The sequence below is a fragment of the Haliotis cracherodii genome, unplaced genomic scaffold (assembly GCF_022045235.1).
Source record: "Haliotis cracherodii isolate W230 unplaced genomic scaffold, xgHalCrac1.p SCAF_18, whole genome shotgun sequence".
Lineage (NCBI taxonomy): Eukaryota > Metazoa > Mollusca > Gastropoda > Lepetellida > Haliotidae > Haliotis > Haliotis cracherodii.
The window spans coordinates 8,892,312-8,906,059 of record NW_027266273.1 but is presented as its reverse complement, the minus strand read 5'-3'; the positions used below and the strand labels follow the sequence as shown (position 1 = coordinate 8,906,059).

The 13,748-nt window shown below is 40.6% G+C and overlaps 1 protein-coding gene across 1 annotated transcript; it reads left to right on the top strand.

Moving 5' to 3' along the window:
* Positions 1 to 5,835, top strand: LOC139465747 (costars family protein ABRACL-like). Its single transcript, XM_071247592.1, has 3 exons — positions 1 to 88; positions 1,781 to 1,848; positions 4,046 to 5,835. The coding sequence occupies exons 2-3, from the start codon at positions 1,788 to 1,790 to the stop codon at positions 4,225 to 4,227; spliced, it is 243 nt and encodes an 80-aa protein (XP_071103693.1). The 5' UTR covers positions 1 to 88; positions 1,781 to 1,787; the 3' UTR covers positions 4,228 to 5,835.
* The last annotated feature ends 7,913 nt before the right edge of the window (positions 5,836 to 13,748 follow it).

Below are 13,748 nucleotides of genomic sequence, written 5' to 3'. Positions count from 1 at the left end.
CTTTACTTCCGTGTGTTAAAGTGGGCGGGGTAATTCGAAGACGCCGGCGTTCAATTTGGTATTAGTGTTCTGTTCGAGAGAAAAAGTGGTAAGTTTGCACCACCGACTACTAAAACATACCCAAATGAATGGAATTGAGGATTGTCTGCCATAGTACACTGTAGGGCGCAAGTCAGGTGTAGTGTAATCGAATACGATCACCAGTGAAATAAAAGGGAAGTAATTCTATAAAGCTTCGTGACTCATCGACTAGGGACAGGAGTGGACATTTCAGCTTGACGTTGTATGTTACTTTCGTTTAAAGGATATATTTTAGGAAGATAATTTTAATATTTACATTCAACGAGAGTGCCTCAAACAGTCATAGCACACTCGGTATTACACTAATAATAACTTCCGTGTATCGCTATATAGGCCCTGTATGGTAATGATTTCGATTTTATGTTCGTAAATAGTTATTTTGGTGACAATGTACAAATTAAAACGATACTGATACCATGTAGTTTCATCTATTCGCAACAGGATGCCATTTGACCTTTCCCAACACGAAGTACATTCAAATATCATCTAAGGAATCTTAAAAGTATAGTAATTTGAGGCATTGAAATCAGTATTACTCTCTGTGATCCCCGATGTGTGGATTTCATGTCAGATGTCCCAAGTATACTTTGCTGTAATAGGGCCATACCACAATGTGGGGGTGGTGGGGTAGCCTAGTGGTTAAAAGTGTTCGCTCGTTCCTGTCTAAGACCCGGGTTCGATTCCCCACATGGGTACAATGTGTGAAGCCCATTTCTGGTGTTCCCCCTGTAATATTGCTGGAGTATTGCTAAAAGCGGCGTAAAACCATGCTCACTCACTAATATGTTAATTAGTTGGTCAGAATGGCAGCTGTTGTCAGAACTTTGGTTTGTCAGTACTTGGATAGATAAATTCTCAATCTCATTAAAAATCATATCTTAGCTTTCGTTACAATTATCTGCACGTCCCATTACAGGTCACGTCAGAAGGACCTTTCGCAAACTTTGACCAGCCACTGAAATGATGAACAAGAAGTCGACATTAACCAATCTGAAAGCAGCTTTTTCCAAGCTAAACAGCACTAGTTTCAAACTGGCTACAACCATTCCAGATCGACTTTGAAATATATTTTGACAAAGTTCTAGATTCTAAATTAAAAAACTGATCAAAGGAACATTCTGGAATGTCTAATAGATGGCCTAGATTGTATGGCAGTACTATGGCTATGCAAAGTCACTTCCGTTCAAATGTATATCTCTTTGTAACGAGAGATTGACCATGGTTTGACACATTCAGTCGTAAAGCCCATAACAATCGTTAGGAATACCCTGTGTTAATCTTTTCGAGATTGCATGATTAGAAAACACATTACAATTATCACTTTTTGATCTGGTAAGTGATGCTCTGATTAGTTGGATGAAAGGTCGTTCGGACGTGATCTGTTATGGGATGTTCAAGTGGCAGCGATAACTAAGATATGATTTTATTGAGATTGGATAAATTCTCAGCTATGACTTTGAAGATGTGTGATGTTCATTCTATCAACCACTGGTTTCTCAAAAAGAGGCTCAAGATAACTATGATGTAGCTGCAATATTCTGACTATGGCATTAATTACCATTCAGTCCCTCCCTATTGTCCAACAACACAGTATGTATAAAGGTACTTCATAACATAAGTAATGAAACTATCAGATGAAAGAATAAATCTTTGCTTGCAACTTTGTCAAATTTGGATTAATGAAAGTTTTCTGTTTCAGGGAAATCATGAATGTTGATCACGAAATAGGTCTTCTGAAGGAAGAAATTAAAAGATTAGGAACACCAGGTAAAGATTAGTGTCAGGTTGTGTCTCATGAACTGCAGTGAGGTACTATAACATAGTTCATGGACACTATCTTGTCACATTATTTAGATATTGGAGACCTCAGCACACACTTGGGCCCACTTGCACAAAACAATCTTAGCGCTAAGATGATCGTAACTTCCATTATTTAACATAGGCTTACGATAGTCATAGCGCTAAGATCGCTTTATGCAAGTGGGCTCAAGTGTGTGCTGAGGAGTTAATGCAGTGAACTTTCCACTAGCTTACTGGTGGGCATTCTTGGTACCCAGTAATCAATACTTATTATAAGAGCTGATTGGCTGGTTACAATGTGTGACCTGTCTGATAGTGCACCATCATACCTATGGTGTCAATCAAGTTCATTTGCCATAGATTAAGCCAGATACCGGTAATCAGAAACGGAGCTTGATATCATGCTTCAGTCAGCAATATGCCAGCTATATTAAGGGCCCAGGGTGCTGTTGTACATAGTGATCTTAGCGCTGATCGTAACTCACATACATTAACATAGACTTACGACTGTCGTAGTGCTATGGTTGTTTTGTACAATGGCACCCTGGCCTATATTTCTGACTGAAAAACAGTTTTTACGTCCTGCTTGCCCTCGCTTGTTTCAGCTATTGATTCAGATGTGTTACATTGGAGTGCTAAAACAATTGAACATCTAAATGCAATACAATTGTCCATGGCCAGATGCCATTACATTTGTGACAAGGTTGCACTATCAATAGTCACCATCATTCATTATCATGCTATGCCATCAGTAGATGAAATAAAATGTTTAACTGCTGCTAGTCATTAACTTTTGTTTGTTTGTTGTTTAACACCGCACTCAGCAATATGCCAGCTTTTTGACGTCTGTCTTTGTTTGTTGTTTAACGCCACAATCAACAATGTTCCAGGTATATGACGGTGGTCTGTAAATAATTGAGTCTGGACCAGACAATCCAGTGATTGACATCATGAGCATTGATCCTACAATTGGGATACGATGACATGCATCAACCAAGTCATTGACCATAACCACCTGATCCTGTTAGTCGCCTCTTACTACAAGCATAGTCGCCATTTACGACGAGCATAAAGGCCTCTAAAGACCTATTCTACCCTGGATCTTCATGGGTTGTCATGAACTTTTGTGCTTTGTCTTTAACTACACCTGGTCTGAACTGATGTGAAACGAGCTATTCAGAATAGCCAATAAGTTAACAGACAATAAGTGGGCACGGGTGGCCCAGTCGTCTAACGAGACGTGATTCTCTGAGCAGAGTTGCGTCCCTTGGGGACGCCAGAAACCTACGATTGTGGGTTCATATCCCGGTTCGCCGGTTCGCACCATACCAGTGCTCCTGGGTTTCACCGAAGTGGTAAACGTCTGAGACCTGCATCACTTCGGTTTTCCTCCCACATTAAGCTGACACACCGTGATATAACTGGAATTCCTTAAAAAGCGGCATTAAACCCAACTCACTCACTTAACAGACAATACTTCGAGATACATCCCCCACTTCCCGAACAGTTTCTCCTGAACCTAGGGCAGGCATATCAGGCTTTGTTCTGTGAAATAATACAAGGACATCTATATTACGGGATGGGAAAGGTTGTCATGCATGTCATCCTTATGGCAATACCCCTGTGAAGATTCGGGTTAGACTTGGTCTTCAGCAACCCATGTTTGTCGTAAGAGGTGACTCTCTGGTCTTCATACTGCCTGCTTCCCACAGAATATTGGTCAGATACAATCGACAGTAAGCGTGTACAAACTAGCTGGTTCCCTTAAGCATTGGTACTTGGTAAAAATCCATGTGAAGATCCGGGGTAGAAAAAGGTCTTCAGCAACCCATGCTTGCCATAAAAGGTGACTATGCTTGGCGTAAGAGGCGACTAACGGGATCGGGTGATCAGGCTCGCTGACTTTGTTAATGCATGTCATTGTATCCTAATTGTGTAGATCGATACTCATGATGTCAATCACTGGGTTGTCTGGTCCAGACTTGATTATTTACAGACCACCATCACATATTTGTAGCTGGAATATTGCCGAGTGTGGCTCTAAACAACTAGCAAGCAATAGTTGTACCAAAATTAAAATAGTGTGGCAATAGAATTTCTAACTATTTCAATCGTAAAAAGGCCCTCAATAGTTGTATAATATTGTCTAAACATCTTTTTTTAGGTGCTGATGGAACACAAGTTGAATTTGGAGTCCTTTTCAACGATGACAAATGTGCAAATTTGTTTGAGGCCCTGGTAGGGACTCTGAAAGCGGCCAAAAAGAGGAAGATCGTCAAGTATGATGGAGAACTGCTATTGCAAGGGGTCCATGATAAAGTCCTGATTGTACTACTAGAACAGTGACACTAGAACAATGTAGTAAAGTGGTAAAATAGACTACTCAAAAGAAGTTAAGGACCACCTGATTCTTTAATAGAACTGTAGTTAATCTGTTACCACCCAATTCTTTCCTATAACTATTGATAATTTGTCATGGCATGACAGATTAACTAGAGTAATATGGAAGAATCGGGCGGTCTGTAACTTCTTTTGAGTAGCATATTTGCTTCAAACATTATCAGGTTCAAGTGAAAAAATGATTGTACAAAATATTGTTTGGTTGTCATAGAAAACATTAACGTATGCAGTAAGGCAGAAGGGATCCACTGATGTGCTAGGATATTTTGAATTTGACTTTCATTGTTTCAGCCATAGAAATGAGTTCATGAAAGACTTACCTGATGAGTGAATATTGGCATTAACCACATCTATTGTTTCATTTTTGTGTTTCCAATCTGTTCAATTGAACCACTTGCTACTCTGTTACATTGCTCACATTTTGTTAGCAATCTTTCCATTTTTTTATTTGTTTTGACTCTGTGACTCAAACTCAAGCATGTGTTCATATTTTTAAAATTTGTCCAGTATTATTTGGTGTTCGTATTTCTCCTCTGTGCCAAATGTTAGTAATCGGCTGGTGGTAAAATTGGTTTGGAATATTGATATGTTGGGGAGTGTTGAAACAGTTTGAAGACAAGTTTTTAACACTATACATTTCTCTTTCTTCTTTCGATCCTAAGTGGAAACGTGTCTGAAACAAAGGTTTTCAGCTTCTAAAATGAATTCACCCATACATACCTCACATCACCATGGTCACCTCCCAACATCTGGGTCAATCACGCCTGCATGCTGGTTGACCTGAATGTCCACTGTTTGTGAATCAGACTAATATGTTTAAGTTGATGAATCATGAGTGGCGCAGAGAGTAAAGGATGTCGCCAGCCAATATTACTGTAAGTTGTTCAGGACATTAATTCCTGTAATGAAGGTGTGAAATTAAGAAAGAGTGGAATATGAATGTCATGACAACTGGTGTTGTCCTTGGGGTGCCATTGTTTGGAAAGTTTAGTATTGATTTATCGAATCAAAGGTATCATGATATACGAATTAATATCAAATTAGTTCTTCAGTATGTGTGAATATCAAATTTAGACCTGCAGTTTGTCAACTTATTTTAACAAATGAAACCATTTCTGTGACAGTGAATTATTAGTTTAGTATCAATATTCATAAATTTGTATAGATACAGTATCAAGATCAAACATGTATTGAGACATCAATATCAGGTTACACAATGACATCCCTTATTGTCCAATAAAACTGCTATCACATATCATACATATATTAGATTTTTTGTTTAAGACAGGGTATTTCATATTAATATGTTTTGTAATAATTTTGTAAAAACCAAATTAAAGTGCCTTGTAATTCTTTTATATTTTCAAGGTGCCATGCAGCTGTATCAGCCTATATATATTTTGATCACTGTTATGCAGTTTACTGAACAGTTTATGTATGACAATGAGTTTTGTGCAATAAGCAGCATTTTTCCTAACAATCTATGAGGTTTCCAAACTTTGAGGATATACATTCAAAATAAAAGGTCTACACATCTGATTTTGACTTGTTTTCATCTTGGGGATAACGAAAGGATTACTTGAATAAAATACCTGCAGTGTCATGAGAGAGGATTCAATTCACATTTAATTAAATTCACCTCAAGTATGATTATCCCCAGTGGGGATTCTTTGGCAGAATGGGTTCTCAGTATCCCATGCTTGTCGTCTCCTCTGTGTGCGTAGGTGCGTGCGTGCGTGCGCAGAATATGTCCCAAGTATCCCATGCTTGTCTCCTGGTGGGGTTTCTAGAGCAGAATATGTCCCCCGTATCCCATGCTTGTCGTCTCCTCTGTGTGTGTGCGTGCGTGCGTAGGTGCGTGCATGCGCAGAATATTTCCCAAGTATCCCATGCTTGTCTCCTGGTGGGGTTTCTAGAGCAGAATATGTCCCCCGTATCCCATGCTTGTCTCCTGGTGGGGTTTCTAGAGCAGAATATGTCCCCAGAATCCCATGCTTGTCGTCTCCTCTGTGTGTGTGTGCGTGTGTGCGTGCGTGCGCAGAATATGTCCCAAGAATCCCATGCTTGTCTCCTGGTGGGGTTTCTAGAGCAGAATATGTCTCCCGTATCCCATGCTTGTCGTCTCCTGTGTGTGTGTGCGTAGGTGCGTGCGTGCGCAGAATATGTTCTAAGTATCCCATGCTTGTCTCCTGGTGGGGTTTCTAGAGCAGAATATGTCCCCCGTATCCCATGCTTGTCGTCTCCTCTGTGTGTGTGCGTGCGTGCGTGCGTGCGTAGGTGCGTGCGTGCGCAGAATATGTCCTAAGTATCCCATGCTTGTGTCCTTGTGGGGTTTCTAGAGCAGAATATGTCTCCCGTATCCCATGCTTGTCTCCTGGTGGGGTTTCTAGAGCAGAATATGTCCCAAGTATCCCATGCTTGTCTCCTGGTGGGGTTTCTAGAGCAGAATATGTCCCCAGTATCCCATGCTTGTCTCCTGGTGGGGTTTCTAGAGCAGAATATGTCCCAAGTACCCAATGCTTGTCTCCTGGTGGGGTTTCTAGATCAGAATATGTCCCCCGTATCCCATGCTTGTCTCCTGGTGGGGTTTCTAGATCAGAATATGTCCCCAGTATCCCATGCTTGTCTCCTGGTGGGGTTACTAGATCAGAATATGTCCCCCATATCCCATGCTTGTCTCCTGTTGGGGTTTCTAGAGCAGAACATGTCCCCAGTATCCCATGCTTGTCTCCTGGTGGGGTTTCTAGATCAGAATATGTCCCCCGTATCCCATGCTTGTCTCCTGGTGGGGTTACTAGATCAGAATATGTCCCCAGTATCTCATGCTTGTCTCCTGGTGGGGTTACTAAATCAGAATATGTCCCCAGTATCCCATGCTTGTCTCCTGGTGGGGTTACTAGATCAGAATATGTCCCCAGTATCTCATGCTTGTCTCCTGGTGGGGTTACTAAATCAGAATATGTCCCCAGTATCCCATGCTTGTCTCCTGGCGGGGTTTCTAGATCAGAATATGTCCCAAGTATCCCATGCTTGTCTCCTGGTGGGGTTTCTAGAGCAGAATATGTCCCAAGTATCCCATGCTTGTCTCCTGGTGGGGTTTCTAGATCAGAATATGTCCCCAGTATCCCATGCTTGTCTCCTGGTGGGGTTACTAAATCAGAATATGTCCCCAGTATCCCATGCTTGACTCCTGGTGAGGTTTCTAGAGCAGAATATGTCCCCAGACTTGGAGTTGACTATTTACAAATCCACCTTGATATTTCGGTAGCTAGAATATTTCTGTCAACAGCACTGTAAGATGTTCACTCACCCATAAGACCATCACACAGTGTAGGGCTGGGATGAGTCCGAATTTACTACCCGGTTACCCACCCCCTTATTACCCGACCCTAACTGGGTACCTGATGTAGGTCTCAGGAAATGGGTACAAACTGTCCGCTTGAAAAAAGTTTGACAGTAGCCCTGGCAAAATGTATTTAGATACACATATAAAACGATCTGGTCATGCATTCACTGAAGTTATACTGAAGTTTTATCTTTACTCAAATGTATAAAGTCAGAAAGAATGCGTGTATACTCAGAAAGAAATGGGAACATCAGTGACTTGTGTAACCATAGAGAGTTAAATAATTTTTGTCATTGAACAATATATCACGCGACTAACCACGGGTCCGGGTAGTCCTGTGGGTGCCAGGGTAGTACTCAGTACCCACCCGACCCGAGTACCCAAGTTACCCGTCCCAGCCCTAACACAGTGACGCTGAAGATTCCATGGACTTGGAAATGACACAATCTTCTGTTCTTGGGAGTCTTGCAGACAGGTAAGAGGGATGTTTGTGAAAGTTCTGAGATTTGTGGGTTTTCTTCTGACTTCTATCACTGGCAAACATTGCCCTAAAATCTGATCCTGGTGCTACACAATTATTAACCCATTCAATGGATCAGTGTGCACTCAAATTTCAGCTCTCCAGGAGCAGACTCATGATACAAATCAAGCTGCCTTTGAGTAGTTTTAGTCTAATGTTACCATCTCATCCAAAATGCATGTCACCCATACACCTTCTCTCCACTGTCAGCCTGACTCACCTCTGATGAGAAACTGTAAAGGTTGTTGGTTGATATAGAAAGAGCGGGACGGGGGCCATAAAAGTTGGAACCCGCTAAGGAGTGTGGAGCCGCCTTAGTTGCAGATCTTGGTGGTAGTAGTACAAGTTCTAAGCCTAACAAATAAAACCAACAATTGTGAAAGTGTATTTAAATTTATTTTTCTGCATCAACTCCCTGCTTGTCAATACACTTCTCGTATCGATAGTGAAGTTTTTCAAGTCCAGTCAGGAAGAAGTTTTCTGAAGCCACCCTGAAAGCTTTGAGGTCATCGTTATGGTACTTTCCACGAAGGTGTTCTTTCAGTTCTATAAACAGGTGGAAATCATTTGGTGTCAGGTCTGGCGAGTCTGGAAGGGGAGGAAGCTCTACGAACCCACGGTCACACAGCAGCCTTTGTAAGTTGAGAGGTGTGACGAGGCATTGTCATGAAATAGTAGAACTCCAGCATTCAGCATTTCTCACCGCTTTTCTTTGACAGATGAAGCAAATCAGCATAGTAGGCACCAGTAATAGTCTTTTGACTTTCTAACTAATCAACAAGGACACACCCTTTGCATCCCAGAATGCAGTGTCCATAACCATAACTTTCTTCACCGATCTTGAAGACTTAATTTCTTTGGTGCCAGAGAAGTGATGAAATCCTCAATTAGCTTTTAATTTTCTCCTGCAATGTCAGTCTTATTTCCTTAAGATCAGAATTTAGAAACTTTGGCACCCAACGAGCAGATATCTTATTCATCTGTAAATGTTCATGATTAAGATTGCCAAGGATCCATGGCTTAGACCTGTGTCTTCCACAAGTTCAGCAATGGTAATACGTCTATCTGACATTATAAGTTTTTCTAACTCTTGATTGAATCTTCATTGATAGAAGTTTAACGACGTCGAGGCCTAGGGACCTCACCTGAAAGTTAGTCAGGCTTAGAACTTTTTGACCAGCCCTTGTTAATATTCAAATCTCATCTGATACGACCTGTGCCATTATGTGATGTCCTGTACTGTTCTTATATTGAGGATTATGTTGGTTAGAATAGGTATATATGAGGTGTGGTGAAATGGTGCTTAATGGTGCTCAAGATCATTGCACTTACTTGTGACAAGCATGTTGCTTGGATTAGTCTGGATGTATGCAGGTTTTATAGAGCTAGCCTGCAGTGGGATACCCCACTCAGACAAAGAATTCAGACTCAGATCGAACCAGTCCTTGTTTTATCACCAGGCAGGGTAACATCAAGGACCATATTCTAACGTCCTTGAATGATGCTCTCCGGGCAGGAACTCTACCCACCAGACCATGGAGGCAGTCATTAGCAAACATTGGCTATAGAGTAGTGTTTGTGAATTATCTGTTCATACAATACATGTTATTGTAGACTTAGAAGAGTGATAATCTGTGAATAATTAATTTTGGACCAGACAAACCAGCCATTGATCTTATGAGCAACGTGCCATATACTCTGGATACAAAGACCTGCTATTAACAACCTTATGACAGTTGACTCTACCACCAGAATAAATAAATAAATAAATAAATAAATAAATAAATAAATAAATAAATAAATAAATAAATAAATAAATAAATAAATAAATAAATAAATAAATAAATAAATAAATAAATATTTGTAATGTGCTACAGCCCATCCATTCAACCATACTCAAAGCACTTCAACCATTTTAACCCTGGTCAAAGGTTCAGTGTATACTCAATTTTCTTTCTCAGCTCCCTGGGGAGTATACAACCCAAGCTGACTGAAGGTTAACAGTCACACTACCATCGAATCCTTCTGGGTATCCATTCACGAATGGTGTGAAGATTCCACTGAGCCATAAAGAAAGACCAAAGCATTTGAACTTGTATACTTATTTTATTAAAATGGATGAATTCTTCTCCCAATCTGTACAAGCCTGTTATGTTTATCTACAAGACGCTAGCATGCCCCTGTCAGAGAATTTACAGGTACATGCACAAATGGCAGAAACCACAAACAATTGGCACCAGGTAAAGACAACAGAAAAGAAAACCTTTCACCCTTAACAACAAAACACGGAATTAACAAGCATGGAACAGCAGTGACCGGTATACAAGATCTGCATCCAAAAGTGCAAAGGGACAGGGAATAGCATTCACACAGCAATATCCCAACTGGGACACCGTGGATGTAACCTCAGGTTCGTACATGACCAAGACATCAACCAATCTAATAGATAATGGCATCAAAACATACCATGCGTAATCATGGTTTGAAATTACGTAAAGAGATGGCAGTTTAAACACCAGGGACCTGTTCCACAAAACAATCTCAGCACTACAACTGTCGTAAGCCTCTGTTAAAGTATGGGAGTCACGATCACCCCAACATTAAGATTGCTTCAAGGAACAGCCCTGGGCCATTGAACTATTCAATAATATGAGTGAAAATGGTTTTATCTGGGCATTATACCCAAAATAACACGAAAGGACATCACAAATGGGCTTCACCTATTGTACCCATGTTGGGAATCAAACCCGGGTCGGCTGTAGTGAAGTGAACACTCTTCCCACTAGGCCACCCCTACGCCCAAACCTTAAAATCTTAGTGAACAATAGATGGCCGGCATATCTATCTAACTTTTGACTGCCATATTTCATATCTTGAGGACGAATTTCTACTACTCATAAGAAGTTAAAGAACACCCGATTTTTTTAATATGACTATAGTTAATCTGTTATGACTGGTGGGTATACACCACACAGTCTTCCAATTGTGGATGTTCTCTAACTTGTCTTTTGTAGTATATTTCTGAAAACTTGGATCCACCGATCAACATCTCTGCATGTGTGTGAAACAATGTTTGTTTGTTTGTTGTTTAACGCCGCACTCAGCAATATTCCAGCTAGAAACACTGACAACATGGGTATTGCTAAGCATAGACATGCACTAATCTACTATAACTGCAAACAGACGATAACAATTGAATGGGTGAAAAAGGTTTAAACCATGTCTCAGCTGTGCAACAGACACCAGAAAGCTTGTATCCGTATCCAAAACCAGAACAAGATCGTGCCTGAAAGTCAGGTATTCGATCTACAGCAGAAAGCTTGTATCCGTATCCCAAACCAGTAAAAGACCCTGTGCCTGAAAGTCAGGTATTTGGTCTACACCAGAAAGCTTGTATCCGCATCCAAAACCAGTAAGAGACCCTGTGCCTGAAAGTCAGGTATTTGGTCTACAGCAGAAAGCTTGTATCCGTATCCCAAACCAGTAAGAGACCCTGTGCCTGAAAATCAGGTATTTGGTCTACAGCAGAAAGCTTGTATCCGTATCCCAAACCAGTAAGAGACCCTGTGCCTGAAAATCAGGTATTTGGTCTACAGCAGAAAGCTTGTATCCGTATCCCAAACCAGTAAGAGACCCTGTGCCTGAAAATCAGGTATTTGGTCTACACCAGAAAGCTTGTATCCGTATCCCAAACCAGTAAGAGACCCTGTGCCTGAAAATCAGGTATTTGGTCTACAGCAGAAAGCTTGTATCCGTATCCCAAACCAGTAAGAGACCCTGTGCCTGAAAATCAGGTATTTGGTCTACAGCAGAAAGCTTGTATCCGTATCCCAAACCAGTAAGAGACCCTGTGCCTGAAAGTCAGGTATTTGGTCTACAGCAGAAAGTTTGTATCCGTATCCCAAACCAGTAAGAGACCCTGTGCCTGAAAATCAGGTATTTGGTCTACACCAGAAAGCTTGTATCCGCATCCCAAACCAGTAAGAGACCCTGTGCCTGAAAGTCAGGTATTCGGTCTACAGCAGAAAAAACAGTTGCATACTTGTACACAAAGGTAGACATATGAACATTCTCCAGGCAGAGTGTTTTAACATCATACAATGTAAGCAAGCGAGGGGCAGTGAGTGTGACTGTGCATCAGTTACATGGTCTACAGGTGAAGACCAAGGGAGTACCAACTGTTGGTAACCCGATGTTAGTTGTACATACATGTTTTGATTGTGACAGTATAACCAAACCAAAAAACAAATAAGATTTTTTTTTGCAATGGACACTTTTTTTATACAAAAATGAAAAAATAAATGTTTAGAGAAATACCAATGTCAGTCAGTGGTAAATCACTGAACTAGGTACAGAAGAACTTATTGGCTTGTCTTGATATGAAACATGATATATACAATTATGATTAAATACACAGGCAAGGTAAAACAAGGAGTCAAAGCTCTAGGTCTGAACTGTTGAATTTAAAAAAAGAAAAAAAAGAAGAATATTTTTACCATCAAAGAAAAGAAATGCCCTCGCAAAAATAATAAAACAGGCAACGGCTACAAAATAGGGATACAGACCTAACTTCAAAGTTGAAATCTGCCAGAATTTCTCATTTTGTCTGCAAGCAGGATAAATTTAACCGATGAATATTTTTAACGGATGCCAAGAGAAACGAGAATGTATCTGTTAGAAATCATGGTCCTTGGACTTTTGCGGAGAAAGCATGTACAGTTACCCACACTAACAAATTATGTTTCCTGAATAAAGAACATATTGAGGTGCAACAGATAAACACAACACTATCTACATCAGATATTTTCACATTAACCATCCACAATCATGACCAGACTTGTACAACATGTAGGATGAGATAGCATGTAGGATGCTTTCGCTCGTATAGCATGTACACGGGCAGCTTTCCCTTGTATAGCATGTACATGACATGTAGGGTGCTATATCTTGTATAGCATGTACATGACAAGTAGGGTGCTTTCCCTTGTATAGCATGTACATTACAAGTAGGGTGCTTTCCCTTGTATAGCATGTACATGACAAGTAGGGTGCTTTCCCTTGTATAGCATGTACATTACAAGTAGGGTGCTTTCCCTTGTATAGCATGTACATGACAAGTAGGGTGCTTTCCCTTGTATAGCACGTACGTGACAAGTAGGGTGCTATCTCTTGTATAGTATGTACATGACAAGTAGGGTGCTATCTCTTGTATAGCATGTACATGATGAGTAGGGCGTTATCTTTTATATAGCATGTACATAGGTAGATATGGCTTGTAAAGCATGTACACAGGGTGTTATGGCTTGTTTAGCATGTACATGACGAGTAGGGTGCTATTTTATATATAGCATGTTCACAGGGTGCTATCTCTTGTATAGCATGTACACAGGGTGCTATCATTTATATGGCATGTACATAGGGTGATATCACTTGTATAGCATGTATATAGCATGCTATCTCTTATATAGCATGTACATGATGACAAGGGTGCTATCTTTTATATAGCATGTACATGACGAGAAGGGTGCTAGCGCTTGTATAGCATGTACATAGCATGCTATCTCTCTTATTGCATGTACATGACGAGAAGGGTGCTATATC

Bases quoted from the DNA above. Each gene is read 5' to 3' on its own strand.
- LOC139465747 (XM_071247592.1), top strand. From the start codon at position 1,788: ATGAATGTTGATCACGAAATAGGTCTTCTGAAGGAAGAAATTAAAAGA. The intron at 1,849-4,045 runs GTAAAGATTAGT...ATCTTTTTTTAG, and splicing joins TAAAAGATTAGGAACACCAG to GTGCTGATGGAACACAAGTT.